Genomic DNA, 19239 nt, shown 5'->3' with positions numbered 1-19239 from the left:
TTCCATTAAAAAAAAAAAAAAAGACCCAGCTAGGACACAAGACACGTGTGACAATCAGAGGGCGAAACGAATGAAGAGTTGCGTGTGCAACTCAACTGTTCCACGGTGTTGGCGTCCCAGGCGTCCAGGCACCTCTGCACCAGCGTGCAGCTTCCCAGCAGCTGGTCCAGCAGCGGGTGCACCTTGTTGCCCTCCTGGTCGAGCGAGTGCGCCGAACTGATCACCGAGCTCACCAACTGCGCCACTTGCGTGTGCAGGAAGTTGTTCCACGAGTACTCAAAGAACAGGTCCTGCGCGAGCAGCGGCATGCAAGTCGTAAAGAACTCCCCGACAACTTGTGCTTGCGCATGGCAAATGAGGTGGGCTGTTGCCAAGACGTTTTTCTGAATACAGTGGAATCTCGATCATACGAATCTCACGGGGTCACGAAAAATATTCGTATTAGCCGAAATTCGTATCATCCAAACAATTAAATCTAGCTAAATTAAAGAGTGAGAGGTCAATTCACTCAGGCACACTTACGTAAAGAGAATTTATTTCTTGAAGGAAAAGTCTCCGATGTCCTTCTGCTTCTTTTTCTTTGTCAGGTCAATTAGCAGACTTTGTTCAAATCCATAAAAACGCGTGCACGTGTCGTCGCTGATTTCATCCGCGGCCATAACACGCCTCAGAACTTCGAGCGCATGCAGCGTTTCAGCCGCCGGTGGTGGTCTTTCGCCGTCGCCCACGTCAAAGACAAGAACACGGCTAGAAGCACAGCAGCCACTCTGTCCGATGGCACGCGGAAAAGGAGGAAAAGCACAAAAGCAACAAAAGTGCCACCGCTTCAAACTCTCCGCGCCCAGTCGCGGCCTCCACGCTGTCTGGCGCCACGTCCGCGCCTCCGCACCAAAAGAGAGAGGGAGAAATCGCGTAACTGCGCGCTGTTCTCTTTCGCTGCCGTCGGTGGGGCTCGCGATCGCGTCCGTCCGTGCGCTGGAATGGTGCCAACTCTGGCCTCTTCTCCGCGCAGCGGCGCAACCTCCTCCCCTCCTTAGCAACCGGCACGCCGGTCGGGGGCGCAGCTGTGCATAGCAACTGTGACGTCACACAGCAGTAGAACGAGCGCGCGGGCGTCGGCGGTGGCAGCTGCACCGCCGCTCCTTCGTCAGACGTCTCGTTGCAGTCGAGTGAGACCCGTAGCTCCGAAGCGGCCCAGTGATTGCGCGCCAAGCGGTTCTGGAAGCAGCAGCGGATGCCGGATTCCCCCAACATCAAAAGCCAGAAGAACAAGGTGCAAATGCGCGTGCGACGAATGAACATGTCACCAGATGCGAAAGCAAGGGAGGCAGAACGGAAACGCCAACAGCGACTGATTAGATCGCCGGGTACTAAAGGCAGGGAAGCAGAACGCAAGCGGCAGCAGCGACAGGCGATATCGCCGAACACCAAAGCGAATGAATTGGAGCGCGGACGGCAGTAGCGTCTGGCCTTCGCCAAGCACACTTTCAAATTTCCAAAGTGTCTTCGGTAATATTCGTATCAACCGATGCGGGTCGTAAATTGATTCGTAACAACCGTTCTCTAGCACATTGGAAAGTAATGGGGCTCGACCGAGACCACAGCAAAATTCGTATCATCCAGAAATTCGTATTAGCCGTGATCGTATCATCGAGATTCCACTGTATCTGGGCGACGGCTCCCACTCCCGCCTTTCGGAGATGTGATAGCCACATATTACGATGTCACTTTCCCATTTCACACACGCCAACTGTGATCTTTGTTGGTTTATAGCAAGAGTAATCAAGTTAGTCAACTTTGGTCCGGTGAAAACAGAGTATTGACAAATACAATTTTCGTAAAGCTTCCTTTTTGTAGTGTCTGATCATGTTATTCTATCAAAACGAAAACACAGTCAGGCATGCCACTGTTGCATGCTTAACAAACTGTTGCTGTTGGTATTCCGAGCTTACTGCACAAGCCTTTTTGCATGCAAGTTCAGCATTCGCAAACATTTTTTAGAAATCAGACGCACACATGAGCGAATGGCTCCTTTGCTACACCTGCGACAGCACACCTGTGAAACAAAGCAAAGTGCACCATGTGAAACGAGCATTAGGCTAGTGCACAGTACGTTTCGCTGAGTAGATCTACAAGCGATGACAAAGCCTGTAGAGTGAATTTTTTTTGTGTGCATTTATGTGCCAAGAACAGTGGTGGCAAGCATTGCTAAGACTAACAGTGTGCGGCTACTCTCAACAGTTGGCCAAAAGCTGCCTGAAGCCTAAGCTTAGCGGTCAGAGCTAAGGAGGACATCGCAATGAAAGTACTTTATTGTTATTCCTCACCAGATTTTCAGCAACCACTACACAGAACTAATGTTCCGATGGCATTGACTCAACTTTGACGCTAACTCTGGAGAAGAATTAGTTGCATAGGGTGCACACTGCGACATGGCATGACAATCTTGTTTCCACATTCCCCAAACTTTTACAACACTTGATGTGAATGCAAATAAATGGCTTTTGCCAGACCAATGAGGACACAGTTGGCTAAAGCTTCCCACGCACTACTGTCATGTGACAACTATTGGGCCTTTTCTTGGTTGACTATTTTTAACAACTTTGTGATGCCGTCATGCGACTCTTCTGTGTCCTTCCCTCAACAGGCTCCCTAACTCGCAGCTTACTATTGATGTCATGTAACGCTCTTCAGCGCACCCTCTCAAATGACCCTCACTCACAGCTTAGCATCAATGACATGCGACATGTGACAGGATGCCCTCTCAAGTAGCCTGTTCTTTAAAGCTTAGCAACAATGTTTTGCAACGCTCTTCAGTACGGCCACCTAATTGACTTCATCATTCACAGCTTGGCACCTACGTCCTGTTGCACTCTTGAGTACAACCCCCTAGACTCCTCAACAGCTTAGCGCCAATGTCACGTGGCACTCTTCAACACAGGCTTTCAACTGACTGTCATCAGCTCCGCGCCTACTTCACACAGCACTCTCTAGCACCTATTGCTGGAGTGACTCCTGCACTGAGACCTATAGTTGTATCCGAAGACATGAAATCTTGGCCCACGCAGCTCGTTCGTGTCCTGTTGGCAGTCAGTGAAAGCACCAGATTCAAAGTCAAAAGGGCCTAGTCTTAATAATTCCTTATGTGCCTTAATGGGTCTTATTATGGCAATTACCAATACCAGAACGTGAGGATGGCATATTCACATTGCACTGGCCTGCAGCAAAATGACACTGTCAGGTAGGTGCCACAAAACCGGCTCCCGCTGGTAAAAGCAACTTCACGCTACAGCTGATGGGCGCTCGTAATGGTAATGCTTTTGCTTACCAGGATTGTAGGCAGGGCTCCCAGTTCCGCCAGTTTTTTGTTCACATCTTCGTTGTTGGAGTTGATGAGGGCATTCACCAGATGGCAGACTTCAAGGCGTGTCTGTCCCAGAGGAGGGTCCAGTACACCAAACGTCGTCGTCCAGCATAGTTTCTGCCACACGCAACAAAAAAATAAATATCTTCATACAGCTTTATACAACTCTCGCACAGTGAGCTGGCGTGAGAACTTTAGGACAGTTCTGCCCCCTGTGTGTTGTTTTTGTCTATTCTTGCTAACCAAGCCTGCTCTCAAAGTTAAAAGTGGTTTTCTTGATATTGTAGAAGTGCAACCTATTAATACAGCTACACCAAAGTTTCTCTTGAGTGGTTCCTTTTAAGTTTCAAGCGGTTCAAGGCTTGCTGAGTGTTCAAAACTAATCAAAATTAGCGATACCCACATGGGCCGGGGCAGATGAGCATTAGCAGACGGCAGTCTGCAATAGTACGATAGTCGTACTTCTGGAAGTGTACAATTCTTATCGAAATTCGGAACACAAAGTTTTGCTTACTTCAGATTGTTTATTAAACTGCATAAATAAATATACAGTCGAACCCACTCATAACGACCCCAGATATAACGATCCATCGGTTAAAGCAAGCACATTCAATGCATTTACAATTTTCCAACCTTGGTTGTGAAAACTGCTTCGAGATGTAACGGGTGTTCTTTAAATCACCATGCTGCTACAACAGACGCTTCGAACCGAGTCAGGGTACAAGGAGGGTACACGTGAAGTGCCAAAGCACGGCAGCGCGTGCCCGGCTCCAGTCGAACCGCGACAGCGACACGGCCTTCGAGGTGAGCGGGTGACTGCCTCACGTGGATTTCGAAAGCCACAAAGAAGGCCATGCATTTCAGAGGCAAGCCTCCAGGGCGAAGGCGTGCCACACACAGCACAGACAGCATGGCGCCGGGGAGTATAGTATTGGATGCCACGACGGCATCGCTCTCATCTCTGCGCAATTGGCTGTGCGGCACCATACATTACACCTGTTTCAACGACTTGGAACGACCATCTACGTCTTTCCACCATGGGAACAATGGCCGCTCAAGCATTCCTGTAGACAAGGCCCAAGTCGGCGAGAACTCTGCACAATGCGCTGCCGCCATGCAATACTGTGAAGGGTTGGCGCTTACTACGCTGTTATCAGAAGACCACGGTTTCGCAGCACTTTGTTTACGCGATGTCGATTGCTGATAATGGCTCACGGTGATGTTTTAGCTTTCGAACATTGCATTTCTTGTTTCAACCGGAGGGATACAGAGAACGTAATATTATGGCGCTTGAGCGGCTGACGTGCAGTCCTAATGCAGAGACCATCATGTCCGAGACCTTAGCAGTATGGCGGCATGCTGCAGTAGTTTTTGAAGCTTTCGCTTGTGGCCAACTGCAATGTGTCCCTCTCGGGTGCAGAATACAGTCATGTCCCGCTAGTAGTAAAATACATCTTAAGTCCTCGAATAAAAAATGGCTAGTTGCAGTTTTGAAATGACAGATGACAGGAACTGGATGCCATTTCAAAAGAGCTACACGTCGTCGCATTTTGTTCTTTAGATGGATGTTTCTAACCGAAGTTTGCAGCTAGGTGTGGGAGCGCACCCGGAACAAAAATGACACCGGAAATTTGGCTTTTGGACCAAAGTGCCGCCGAATTGTACCTGCTGACACAGCTTCAGAGCGGTAAATTTTTGATCGTTTTTATGACAAGTCCCTATAAAGAACTACTAACGTAATGACCACTTTTTACGGAACTATCGAATTCATTATAAACGAGTTTAACTGTAAACAGTAACAGTAGAAAAAAGCACTCTGGTCTAAATACCCTTCTTGATTGACGTCAGCTATTGGCCAATGGCAGCTGCACATGGGAATCTGCTATATGATGAAATATGACAGCCCCTAAAAGAGCAGGGAGACTGCTTTTGTTGAAAGGGGAGTGTTTAAGAAAAAGGCAATTTCACACTCTGCTTGCGAGCTCCTCGGGGCCGCACACAACTGAAAAATTTGGCCGATATGTCCACAGCAGCGTATGCTATCAGCAGACTGTTTTTTCAACAAGCCCGATGAGTGGTTCAGGACGCCTTTAAAACATCCATGCCACAATGACACCTAATCTACCCACAACAAACGTTTCTAAAGAAAACATTTGCTTGCATGCTTTAGAATCCAGCCACCCACCTGGGGTGGGTCCATGAGCAGCTTGAGGAAGTCGCTCAGGCGTGGCAGCACCGCGGCTAGCACCTTTTCGACGCCCACCCGAAGCCGCTCCACATCGAGCGCCGTCATCTGCTCCGCGTTCTCGCGGAAGAAGAGGGAAGTGAAGACAGCCGTCTCGGACTGCATCATGCCGGGACCACTGCCTCCTCCGAGTCCTCCGCCATTGGGGCCATCAGCGTTATTGCCGTTCTGCTGCTGCTGCTGTTGCTGCTGACCAGCCAGCCTGAAATGACAACCGGAGCAGCCACGAACAAAAGGAGTGCGATTAAAAAATGAGAAGCTCGGGAAAAGCTCAGGAGTTCAGTGACAGTGTGCTCACTGAACCTGCTGACCACAGTGCACCACAGCTAACAGCCACAGTCCATAAGTGTGCCTGCTGCCAAGTGTGACCACATGTGTGACTGACTGTCTCTGTACACCGCCATGGCAGCACACAGACCACTCGAGACCTTGAATGCAGTGGCACAGCTATATGCATGCACTAAACAATGGGCAACGCTATTCTCCTAGTAGGCTGGCCATCTTTCTATTGCACTGAACTGCCACAGATGGCACAGAGTGTGATATGCTTTGACTGTTGTTTGTGATAAGCATCGCAGTGACATTGAGAGATACGTGCTCCACTGTAGCCGAGATGTAATAAGTTTCCTATTTTCAAGTCTGAACAAATTGCCATTACTCTCTCTCACTATGAAAAACTAGTGAGTGAACAATCAAGGGCATTACATTACAACAGCGTAGTTTACAAATGTAGTTTATCTTAAGAGGAAGCTGTAGCTCGGGCCCAACTCCAACGCGGCCTATTGAAATACATGTAAAACGCAAGAATGTTTTTATTAGATAACCCCTGGACCGATTTTAATAAAATTTGTTGCATTTGAAAGAGAAAGTTAAATTCTAGTGACTGTTGGAAGCAGAATTTCAATTTAGGGCTTGTTTTTTCTTGAAACGATTTTCAAATATTTGGCCGTTTGAAGAAAATAGAAGCACGAAGTTTACAAATTAATAGCTCTGCATCAAGAACTGATATCGCGGTTCTGTAAACAGCATCCATTAAGTCATTCAAAGCGGACAAAGTAAATATGTCATTTTACATTTGTGAATTTCTTATGTTGGTTACCAGGGTTTTGCAAAAATTGTATTTCGCTCTTATTAAATTCTTTATAATCATGTGTAACATATCCATTTTGTCCGCTTTAGATGTACAATTAGATGCAACTCACAAGATTGTATTATCATTTTTTGTTGTTGAGTTACCGAGTTGTAAACTTGATAGTTTCGTTTCTTGAAAATTTTCTATTTTTGCCAATGTTTAACAAAAAATTGACGACCTAACTCAAAAATTCAAAACCTACAGTCACTAGATTTTTGTTTTTCTTTTAAATGCAACAAAACTCATCAAATTTGGTGCACTGGTTGCCGAGAAAAACGAATTTATATGTATTTCGATAGGAACATCCGAGCTAAAGCTTTCTCTTAATATTCCTCTTAGGTGTGCCTTTATTGCGCATTTGAGTACAAGAAGGTAGAGTGTATGAGTATCTTTGCCTCGCAGTTTGAAAAAAGGTCAGTCACCCATACGGTCTGCTTCCCAAAAGTGGACTTAACAAAGAGAAATGCATGCAATGCCAGTTTCATGGTTAAAAAAATTTTTAAATTAGCAATTCGGACCAGCATGCAAATCGGCAAGTGAAACGGTGAAACAGGGCCTCACCCTTGCTTCCGGAATTCCAGCAATGACAGCAGGACGGAGATGCCATTGACAAAGACAGACTCGGACATTTCGTCCCCAGAGAACATATGCTCCAGGAGCGCAGCCACAGACTCCGTCCTGCAGGGGCACACAATGAAGGGAAAAGGAATGCAACTCGTCCAACTGCACCAAGAAATGCACAAAGTTTGGCTAGCTGGAAACTTGACATTAATTGAGCATTTATAGCTCTCTTGAAGGAGCGCATCTTTAAAGCAGTACTTGTAGCTGGGCTCGTTGGCACATATTCAGTAAATATAAAGGGGCGAAACTTGGAACAGGGTCAGAGCAAGAGCATGTCAAAGAAACAGCGCTCTTTCCATCCTATTTCTTCATCCGTGTTCCAGGTTGCACTCCTTTACATCCACATTTTCAATGTTGTTGAAATTCCACGGACCGCTTTATGAATTGCACTTTTAAGAATAAACGAGAAGAAAGGGGGTTAACCAAGGGGCCCGATTTTTTATTAGTCATATCATGAGAAGCCAACAAACACTTGTCCTTGGTGTCAGTGTTTGTTGGCTTCTCATGATATGACTTTTAAGAATGACACTTAAGAAAGTATGACGATTGGGGAGCATTAACCCTTTAGATGCCATGAAGAAGGTGTTATTCTGGTGAATTTTTTTTTTCAATCAGTCCCAGAGACTACTCTGTCTCACCCATGTGTTTGCGCCCTCTTTATAAGTGCCATTAACAGGCCAGGCTGGTGCCACCCATTTTAACGTCCTGGCAAGTTCCCTCCTTGGTCACTAGGGGGCCTAGACTCCATTCGTCTAAAGTCCCTTGATAATTTGAAAGTACCGCCACCCTTTGAACTCTGCCGCTGCCACGCGACCTCCTCGCCTTCTCCCCACCCCATGAGCGTCCCCCCTACGGCAACGAGTTTTACCCCCGTTTTTCTGCACAATTGGTTTCCCTGCCGTTGCCTTTGGAAAAGCGCAGATCTTGCGTTTTTCTTTTTAGTTCGTGCCATTTTTCTCCTCCGCTCGGCTGGCTCGGTGCTTTAGCTCGGCGTAGCGAACATTGTATGCTGTGTATCCTTCTCTATGTGCTAGCGTTATGCCGTGCTGTTACACATATAACTGCAGCAGGAAGCCTGAAGATGGTTATGCAGCATTTATGATACCACAAGGAATACGTGACGGCTTGCGCAGGAAGCAGTGGCTGCATAACATTGGCCGAAAGCACTTTGTTCCGACAAAGAGCAGCATCGTTTGCGAGGTGAGGAGTCTTTCTTATCACTCGTAGCAATGTTTTTTTATTCTTCCGGCCTGCTCACCAGCGTTTCTGTTGCAGCAATTGGGTCGTTGGATAAAAATGCGGTTGTCCTCAATATGCTTAATATCTTGCGGCGGCTCCATCACCTCGGACGTCACCAACTGTTGTTATTCAGTTAGAGACGCAGCACTATAGATTCTGCTTTGTGCTGTGAACAATTATGTGCAAAGATACAGCCTCTCGATTGCACTTTTTGTGATCGTTAGGATGCGTTGCCTGTTTTACTGAAAATTGAAATAGCAGCTTGCACAGGAGCTATTATTCCTAGCTTACATCGATCTGTGCAGCAGTCAGATACAATGAATGCAAGCCCTGAAAAAATTAGTGGCAAGTACACCCGTGGTATTGCAACTGATGAGCGTCACATAGCGTTTTTTAAAGTTTGAAGGCGAAAGCCTTTAGATCTGTATGTTTCAAGGTCACATTGTGAACAGAAAATATCATGTGAGCCAAAGAAGGCCATAAGCAACCCAAAGCGCGTCCACCCCTGTATAAGAGAATGATTAGCCGAGTTAATTATTCATTAGCGATTGAATTAAGGTGAATTAGGGAAGATTAAGGAGGATTAGAGTGTAAAAGGAGGATTAAGGTGGATGAAAGATGATTAATGCAGATTAGGATGATTAAGGTGAAATAGGGTTGATGAAAGAGTATAAGGACCGATTAAGATGGATTAGGGTGCATGAACAATGATTAGGGAGCACCGTGTATGTGGTCTCTCGCAGTCCTTGTCCTTCACGCTGTACGTCATTTTTTATCATGAGTTACCAACTATCCCAAGCAGCCACTCTAGATTAGGGAGGATTAAGGTGGGTGAAGGAGGATTAAGCTCAATTAGGGTAGATTAATGCAAATTGGGGCTGATAAAGGAGGATTAAGACCAATTAGGATGAGTGGGTAGACTAAGGTGGGTTAGGGTACATTAAGCAGGATTAAGGTCTATAAAAGAGAATTAAGGTGGATGAAGGAGGATTAAGGTTGTAAAGCCTACTGTAATAAACCTTAATCCAGACTAATCTTGCATCCACCCTAATCGCCCTTAATCCTCCATAATACCCTGTTATGCACCTTAATCCTTAATCGACCCTAACCCTCTTTCGTTCACTTTATTCCACCCTAAATCACCCTCATATACTTTCATCTAACATAATCCTCCTTAATCCTCCGTAATGCACCTTAATCCACCCTAATCCTCTTTCATTCACTTTATTCCACCCTAAATCACTCTCATCTACGTTAATTAAGCATAATCCTCCTTAATGCACCTTTATCCTGCTTAACCCACCTTAAGTGACTAATACACCTTAATTCCTCTTAATCCAATCACTAATCAATCATCACTTAACTTTGCTAATCAGTAATCATCGCTTATACATGGCTGCACATGCTTTGGTTAGCTTCCGGCCTTCCTTTAGTCACGTGATATTTTCTGTAGCCCATGATGTGACCTTGAAACAGAGATCTTGACCTTGAACAGAGATGATGTAGTGTTGCTTGAAACAAGCAACACTACATCAGATGCACAAAGTAAAGCATCTCATCATGTGGCAGAAAAATTGTCTGGAGTATAGAACTCACCTCAAAGCTCCTTTAACATCAGTATACCCGTTCATACAGCTCTAAGAAAAAAACCAACCTCCTCATAAATGTTGCCTTCAGAATTATCGATGCTGTTATCAGCATTTCTCAAAATTTTCCTCACCACTGGGGCGTGCAACTGGCCCAAAATAACACGCCTCCACAGAATGCTGCGGCCCATCCGCGGGAGCCCAGGCGAAAAAGCGTACCGTGCGCAGCCTGCGGGCGAGGAGAATCGAGGAATAAAGCGCCGTGAGGAGGAGAGTGTCGCTACTTTCAAATTATCAAGGGGCTTTATGTTCGTCTAGAGTTACTGTATATGGCTCCCACAGGGAGCCAGAGTTGGGCTTCTGTTTTCCACATGCCACTCCGTTTCCATTCACCAAGCGCAGTCACAGGGAACTCCGAATTGCTGCAGAGAAGCCACCCAAACAGTGGCAACATGCCAGCGCCCATACAGCGCCGACCATTCGCTTCGATCTGAAGTTGTGTTTGTTACTTGCTCTCTCTGCCCTATCAGCAAGAAACAAGCGGCAAAATCTCATCACTAAGTCTCATGTCAAGCTGACGCCAAATAATTAGGCATGTTTTGCCGTAATTATTAAGGTCGGTTGTTTGTTTTCACGCTGTTAGGACTACAGACACCGCACCATGCCGTAAAACTGGTTTGCTTTCTAGTTAGCAGATGGCGCCATAGCATTAGCGATGCGTTAACGATGCCAAAAGCTATAAAATCGAAATTTTTCACTGCATCATTAATTTACTACCCTGCTAAGCATGGTACGCGATGATGGTAGCAAGCAAACCCCAAGTAGAAATAAAATGCATGTGTGTGTAATAAAGAAAGAAAGAAAGAAAGAAAGAAAGAAAGAAAGAAAGAAAGAAAGAAAGGAATAGACGCCAAGCAGACACTGTGGCACAGGTGAACATATGTAAGGGCATACGCCCATACTACTTGCTAAGGAGGCCGCAAGGCAACTGCACGGAAAGCGTACAGTAAAGCGAAGCCCTGCTGTCACATGCATGTAAACGCAGCTTATGGTCATGGCGTCAAAACATTTTTTTGCGTCAATCCACCAACCATAGAGCATGTGACAGGATGGCAAGCAGACACTGAGCAAACAACGCGATGCGGATGAACACATCTCGAGGGGCATTCGGCCTTCCTATCAGCTAAGAATTCGTGTAGCTTCCACAGTGCTTGCAATGAGCTTGCGAGACGGATTCCATCTGTATTACCTTTGCGATTTTGAGGGTATAATAAATGCAATAGCCCCTACGCGAACGAGAGGTGGCTTCGGTGAACAAAAGTGGATTGCAAGATGGCGGACCTATGCCCAACTCTGGCATAGGTATACAGTAACTCCACATTCGTCTAGGTTAGCCAGGTGGAGATATTATAGGCCGGCTGAAAGTCACGTGTTGCCATGCCTGCCGCAAAAGCCCTATTTTCATATGATTGAGTCATTAAGCTTCCAAGAGCATTGACAATAATAGCAGTGTTTTCTGTGCTGCAGAGTATCAAGTGACTCTGATGTCGCCAACTACGACGATAGTTCTGATGCGGCGTGGATATGAACAAAGTTGGTTGGATGAAACCTTCCACCAGCGCCTAAATTTGTGTATTTTTTTGCAAAAGATCTGCAATATGATGTACAAAGAAAAGGTCATTTCCTGAACACATTTCTGGATCTTTTTGCCGGCCTTTAAAGAACTAAGATATATTTAAATACTGAAGTTGACCTTGAAATGCTGGTGGGTTTTTTGCCAGCACTTAAAAGATTATGATATCCTTTAATTTAATACTAAAGTTAGCCCTGAAGTGCTGAACCTGGCATCATCATTATCACGATGTCATGAAACAGAGCAAAGTTTCTCTAGCAATAAGGCAAGGTATAATGATATTACTCATTAAAAAAGTGAAAATACAGAAGAGGGCAAGCATTTCTTATGGCTTATTATCCTGCCTATATTATTAATGTAACCAATACCGCTTGCAATGAACCCAGCTATAACGAACTATTGGCTACAACAGAAAAGTTTTTGCCTATATGATGTGAATACAACATAATTTTCACAAACACTACAATGTTCTTTGCAGTGGCTACGTATACGTGTAGCAGTGCACCGCACGCAAGTATTTCCGACCGCTTGCGGAATTTTCAAAAACGCATTTTTTTTCTTCTTCATAAGGAACGAATATGCTAGTAAGTTTGCCACAAAGGTGTGCAGTACAACACCCCACTGGCAAAAAGTTTTTTTTTTTTTGTGCTGACCACGCAAGCGGACCACCGCCGCCCACCACTGTCGGCTCAGTGCCAAGGGTGCCCTTTTGGCATAACCTACTTTGAAGCAAAGCCGTAGCGTACGAAGTAACCACCGACGATTGCAAAATGCACCATTTTGAGAACGCTTTACTTCTGATCGCATCAATTCACACAAGAAAGGAGATATGCTGCTAATCTCGGCACCCAGACTGGGCGGTGCATGATGCGGTCGAGGTGTTTCGCATTCAGTGCAGCAGTGGCTCCGAGTCAAACTTGCCACGTAGCACGGCTATCGTTCGTGCTACAGATTCGACAGTGGTCGTCGCTTGTCATGAAAGATAAAATTAAGACATTGGTCTATGCTATCAGCCCCTGTTTTGTGTGAAGAGCAAACTGTAGCCGTAGTTTGTCATAGGCGGTGGCAACGTGCTCGGGCCGGGCGGTCGGCGTGGCAGTGCGGGTTGGCCAACCCCCCGCCATTGTGCCGGCTGTTAACTTTGCCAACACTGACAGGTCGTATGGCAGCACCATTCTTTACAGTATATTACTGTCCGCTTTTTCTTTGCTGCAGACGACATGAAGTTGTTTACTTGTTATTTACACGCAGTTGTTATCAGTTGTGCTCAGCAAAATAAATTTAAGTGCTACCCCTGAGAAGAATTTGAGCTACAATGAGCCAGTATTTGACCTAAGAGCCCTTTATATCTGTCTCCCATGGTTATCTTCACTTGATAGTTTCAAGATGCTTAGGATGGTCCAGGACACTCTGCACACCAACGCTTATTGGCCTTGGGCTGCCCGAGACTACTTGAAGAGTTTCCTAACCTTCAGCCCTTCAACAACCATGGGGACGAGTATTAGCACATGGATTTTCTACACTACTGCAAGGCTTTGTTGATAAACTGCAGTTCCCTTTATTGTGTTCTGCTGGATTGTGCGCTAGTTGCGCATTTCTTTAGAGCAGCGGAGCATTCTAGATTGGTAACATTTTTTCTTTATGTAACCAACTATGTAAACAAATCAACACAGAGTAAGCATGTTGTTAAAGTCAGGATAGCTCTTGGGCAGCAACATTCACTCACGAGCAACTATTTCAGATAGACACAGCATAACCTTGTTGGTACAATCCCGTTTCCCGATTTTCCGGCACCAGTGTTCGTGATCGAGAACACAAAAAGTTAGCCAATATAGTTATGCTTTTTTCACCGGTTCATACATTCCCAGAAAACACTATCTTTCAGCACCAAAGTTCAGTACATCGCCAAACTGCGATCATATGACACGCTTTCTTGATGTTAGATCTATGTAAAAAGAAAAGGCATGAGGCGCTCACGATCGGAAGCGAGCCACCCACCGCAGTAGCTTCCCTGCAACACTCGCCTGCCCGTATCCTGTGAAAACGCCAGCGCACACTCAGTTTCTAATTCTGGTGCCAGCAAATTTCCTCCCGCGTCATCGCACGCCACGTTCACAGCTATCACCACCAACCCTACTGCGATAAGCATTTTCGCCTATCTGTTCACAGTGCATGGGGCATAGTGCCGTTGGAAGTGTACTGCATGCTTTTAGTAGGCAACAACCCAAATACGCCACCGTTCCCTGCCTCAGGTGGCGCGAGTCAGCACCATGTTTTGATCTGGCAGCATTGTAGGAATCACATGCCGACGTCACCCACCAGCTCAATTTTGTTTCAACTAGGAAAACGACAACTTGCATCTCGGGCCGGTTGGGCCCCACCACCTCGACGTGCTTCGGTGTCTCGTGACAATGCAACAAGTGGGCACCTCAAAGCTTCCCACCAAAATGCCCCACCCATAGAGTTTTTAACACTATGGCTGACCCAGGCTGAATTTGAGGAGCACAAACCTAAGCTTCCATCAGCTGCAAGAACGATAATGCGCATATCAAGCCACTCAGGCCCCACATGCTTGACGCACTTCGGCATCTCGTGCTGCAACAATTTGCGTAAAGCTTCACATTACATATATGTGAACTACAGTTGAGTCTGTCAAATTTCTACTGACTGCAGATCGTACTTTTAGCTGGCTGTTACATTTTATAGCACAGCTTTTAGATGCCCGTTCCTGTGGCAAGCAGTGGCCTAACTGAACGAATGAGCATAGCGAAAGATGAAAGAGTGAACGCAGAGCGGGAGATGAAAGACACAAGCCGCAAATGGAAGAGACCAATTTATGTGCATGCGAGAAAGTGGTGTCATGCGGACCCACCCGACCTCTCATTTCGTATTACCATCTGCTCACGTTAGTTTTCCCTCGCGCTTGTGTCATAGTTAGCGATTTTTGTAATCTGATTGTATGCGCAACACAAATTGTTTAGTGCTTTCTGGAAGCCATGCGGGCACCAGCAATTACACTGGAACCTTCGACTAGTCATGTGCAAAAGCCAACACGCTTGACCCGCAGATCAGATTTCTGAAGATTGCCTACTCTGCTCGCCGCTACCGTTGTACTTTAGTGTTAATTGTTCTGCTGGGCAGAAGTTCGCCCAATAAAGAGCTAAATTTGTAACTCACAGTTCCAGCGCTGTGTCATTCTTCACTGTCACTACCACAACAATATAATCATAATATAAAATAGTGTCAGCCAGTTCTTTCAGAAAAATGAGCAATGCAACCGGTGGAAGTGCTTCGTCTGCTGCTGCTGCTAAACTAGCTGCCCGAGCAGAGGCTCAGCGTTTTTGCAGTGAGGACCCTGTCATTCAGCATCAAATTCTTTGCCACAATATATCGCAAATTCAAAACACCTAAACAGCTGTGCTGAAAGTTAAGTATCGTAATTGCCGACGAATTTTTTCTTGAATTTTTTTTCGAAAACATATGAATGAGGTTTTACTGTATCGTCATATTTTTATTTTGTAATGATCCGAAAACAATACGACAGTAAAAATTAGAGGGCGAACAAGGCTAGTCATAGTCATACAGCAAATTCAATGTGACACTGTGTTTAAACAAGAAACCAGAAAGCCATTCGAAGCCAGAAGATGAAGATTAGACAAATTCATTTACTACCCGTCATTCTCACGCTGGATGAATAAGCGCTGTACTCGGGATGTGCATAGACAGTAGTGCCAAATTTACCTCGATGGTCAAACCTCAACATAAAGAAAAAGTGAACTTAAAGCGTTTCTTGCCAACATCGGCATGTAATGAATATATGCTTATAATGAAGGTATTTTCGTATGGAATGGCACTGTTATAACAAAGTTCAAGTGCAGTATTCTTTTAGGATGAAACTCTACGGACCTTTCTTTTAGTTTCACAACATTCAGTAAACCAACCATGACATGACTCACGACTCAAGTGACTCCAAAAGGGGGTCAGCCGGTGCCTTCTCTTGCAGCAACGACATCTGCTCGCGGCTCAACTTGATCATCTCGCAGAGCGCCTCTGCGGCATTGCTCTGCTTCTCCTCGGAGCAGCCAGGGTCGATCAGTGCGACTAACTGCTGCACCAGTTTTTCCTTGTCCAGCCACTGGTGAGGAGAAAATCAGTGTGCTTAGGCATTTGTCGCTTGCATCAGGCTAGCTTGAGTGACACTTTTCACTTCGTTAATGCCTCCCGCCTCATTAAGTTCACTGAAAGACAAAGGCCTCTCTCAGCTAAACTCATCCATGCCCGCAATGTTCCAAATCTCGGGTGAAGAAACAAACAACACTTAAGAACATCACGACAGCAGACGACATGCACGGGCACTGTGTATGTGTCGTCATCATCATCATCAGCCTGGTTACGCCTATACTTCAACAACTCCGGTCATGTACTAATTGTGGCCATGTCGTCCCTGCAAACTTCTTAATCTCATCCGCCCACCTAACTTTCTGCCGCCCCCTGCTACACTTTCCTTGGAATCCAGTCCGTTACCCTCAATGACCATCGGTTATCTTCCCTCCTCATTACATGTCCTGCCCATGCCCATTTCTTTCTCTTGATTTCAACTAAGATGTCATTAACTCGCGTTTGTTCCCTCACCCAATCTGCTCTTTTCTTATCCCTTAACATTACACGCATCATTCTTCTTTCCATAGCTTGTTGCGTCGTCCTCAATTTAAGTAGAAGCCTTTTCGTAAGCCTCCAGGTTTCTGCCCCGTAGGTGAGCACTGGTAAGGCACAGCTAGTGTTATGTGTCGTCTACTGCTTAATTGCAGCTTCTTTCTCCACTCAAGTAAGCGCCAACTGGCACAAATTAACACTCTGCTCACTTATATTTCTAATCTTATTACATCATCTATTCCTCTCCCTCCTCCCTCAATCCTGCTTACCCTCCTTTGGCATGTCATTATGTTACTTTACTAGACAACCTATCATCTGCTGTATGTATTATGCGACTTGTTCAAATGTGCATGCGCACTCCTCATGTTCTCAGCTGGAACACTCGTTACTGCATCTGATCCCTAATCTGCAGCCCTTGGTCCCTAAAAAATGGACTTTAGGTGGGCATGCTGGTATGACAGCATAATGCTGCAAACGGTACAACAGTTTATGCAAACGGAGACGCAGCGTCTGTTTTTGTCTAGGGTTTTGTTCCCTTTTTTAGCTGTTTGCAACATTATTTGGTCACTATTGTGCCTCACTGCCTCAATAACACTAACACTGCTTCAATAAAATGTTGCAATCTCAACATATACAGTGCACTGGACATTTTCAAGCTTGGCCTTGTGCAGATAATTTCTTTCGATTAACTCAATTCTAGTGACATCCTCACATATTTTAACTAAAGAATGCTACTGGAGCAATGAATACACAGAAAACACAAGGTATGGTTGGTTCCAGTGACATTTCAATCAACATGAACAACAATCTACAGCTTCTATCTAGATGAAAGCTTTCAAGCAACAATTTAGTCCCACAGTTCCTCACCTGCGTGATGGAAACTCGAAGCGCTTCGCTATCTGTGCAGGCGACAAACTTTAGGAGCAAGTCCATGATGGCCGACGTCTCTATGTGCTTCAGCAGCAAGGAAACAAAATTCTCCTTCTGCATGCACACATAGAACATCTGCACAGAAGAACAAAACATAAGAATAAGCAATGCATTTGTAAACATCCATTTCATTTTCCTTTCTTTAATTTTTAGTGCTTCATAATTATCCATTTCATTTCCCATTCTTATCTTTCGCCTGTGGCATGGACAGCATCACGGCTCCAATAATGCCAGGATCGACCACTGCGCACAACAGATAAAGAATAAAGAATGGAGCAAGAAATGGACACTTACAAAATTCAGCCCCTGGTGGAGTAAGATTCAAATAGCTATACGTAGCCTCCTATATATGCAGTCTAACCTTAATATAAAGAGCATGGTTATGTAATGAATTATTAGACATACCATATAATATCGATAATATGTATCTCTTGGGACAGTGCAAAAATCTGCATCACTTGAAATTTGTATTACCCAAAGATGAAAAAAAAAAAATTGGGAAATTGAAGAGGGCATGCAGCAATGAAATGAATTTAAAGGAGCACAGAAAAAAAAAAACGAACAAGACTGAACGCCACAAGCACTTGTGATATTGAGTTTTGTCCATATATTCTCTTTTCTTTTTTTTTGTAACTGTGTGTGTTTCTTATTTACTTTATACCACGACCAACTAGCCCAGCAACAAGTCTCATTAGGCAATAAAATGGCCGACTAGCTCACAATTTCCTTTTTTCCGCCCGCAATTCTAAAACTCCTTTATCTCATGGTGAAATATCTGCAACAAATATGCAGAACTATTTCAGAAAATTGCACTTTTTTAGTGTGTTGTCTTCAAAGTCAGGAGCAAAATCGGGTTTCGGAAGGTGCTATCACACCGCTGATCGCGCAACTGCGCCTTTCCATTGAAGCAGTGCTGCATCTTCATATCGTCACAAACACGACATTGGAGAATCAAATAGCTGCAGCGCTGCATTTCTCCACACAGAAATAAAACGGACGAAAACAAGCGCAAAAAGGACAAATAGCGCCGCAATTCGTTACTGCAGTCACATGACACGCAGGGGGCGCTCCTGTTGGCTGTGCGAATTTGAATCATTGGCATGCTTGTTTCATGGACATTTTGGCAGCAGCAAGCTGCACACGTTTACATTTCTTTGCGGTGGTGAAGCTATGCCATGTCATGCGATCTGACAGGTGCAAAGGCAGAAATGTTTTGGTTGTCATCAGGCGCCGAAGGCAATGGAAGGCGTGTAATACAGAGATAAGGCACTCACGGAAGTGAATGCCGCCGATAATGCAGATGTGGCAAGAGTGGGTAGCATGCCATTTCCAACTTGTGATAAAGTTAGAAGGCGTTTGAAAATGTCTGCCAAGTTGCAGGATATTGAACTTTTTTTGAGGAGGCAGGGGAGGGGGTACGGGTGGAGCGACATAGGTCACCCTAACACCAGGAATAGGACTGGCATATCGGTGTGGCCGCTGTGCTGGCCTGACAACAGCTAGTGTCTGCAACTAGCTGTGCGTCGGGGCCCCCTCACCGGGAATTTGCCCGGAGGCTCAATTGCTCACACCACCCGCTTCAAATTTTGAAATTTAGCACGTTGTAAGCTAACGAGCTTGATCTGGGACTTTTGAAACATTCGTATCACCCTGATATTCATATCACCCTGCTATTCGTATCGGGCATGATCGCATCAAAAATCATTTATCAGGCCTAAAGTCGACTATGCGTCACCAACCTGGAACCCATATCAAAAATATCTCGTTAACGCACTTGAGTGCTTCCAAAATCGTGCAGGCAGAAGATACATTCAGTCATCCTATTCATATGACAAG

At 45.3% G+C, this 19239-nt stretch overlaps 1 protein-coding gene across 7 annotated transcripts in view; it reads right to left on the bottom strand.

Moving 5' to 3' along the window:
* Positions 1–19239, bottom strand: part of fmt (phosphatase 6 regulatory subunit 1-like protein fmt) — a 54063-nt gene that overhangs the window by 24373 nt on the left and 10451 nt on the right. For all 7 annotated transcript variants that reach the window (XM_070526986.1, XM_070526984.1, XM_070526983.1 and 4 more), the window contains exons 6-11: positions 17341–17478; positions 15777–15955; positions 7303–7419; positions 5550–5811; positions 3329–3481; positions 97–290 (exon numbers count right to left, since the gene is read on the bottom strand). In XM_070526986.1, the coding sequence (XP_070383087.1) occupies positions 97–290; positions 3329–3481; positions 5550–5811; positions 7303–7419; positions 15777–15955; positions 17341–17478 (1043 nt within the window). The remainder of the gene's footprint in view (positions 1–96; positions 291–3328; positions 3482–5549; positions 5812–7302; positions 7420–15776; positions 15956–17340; positions 17479–19239) is intronic.

The sequence above is a fragment of the Dermacentor albipictus genome, chromosome 10, assembly GCF_038994185.2.
Source record: "Dermacentor albipictus isolate Rhodes 1998 colony chromosome 10, USDA_Dalb.pri_finalv2, whole genome shotgun sequence".
Classification (NCBI taxonomy): domain Eukaryota; kingdom Metazoa; phylum Arthropoda; class Arachnida; order Ixodida; family Ixodidae; genus Dermacentor; species Dermacentor albipictus.
This window is presented reverse-complemented; position numbering and strand designations above follow the sequence as displayed.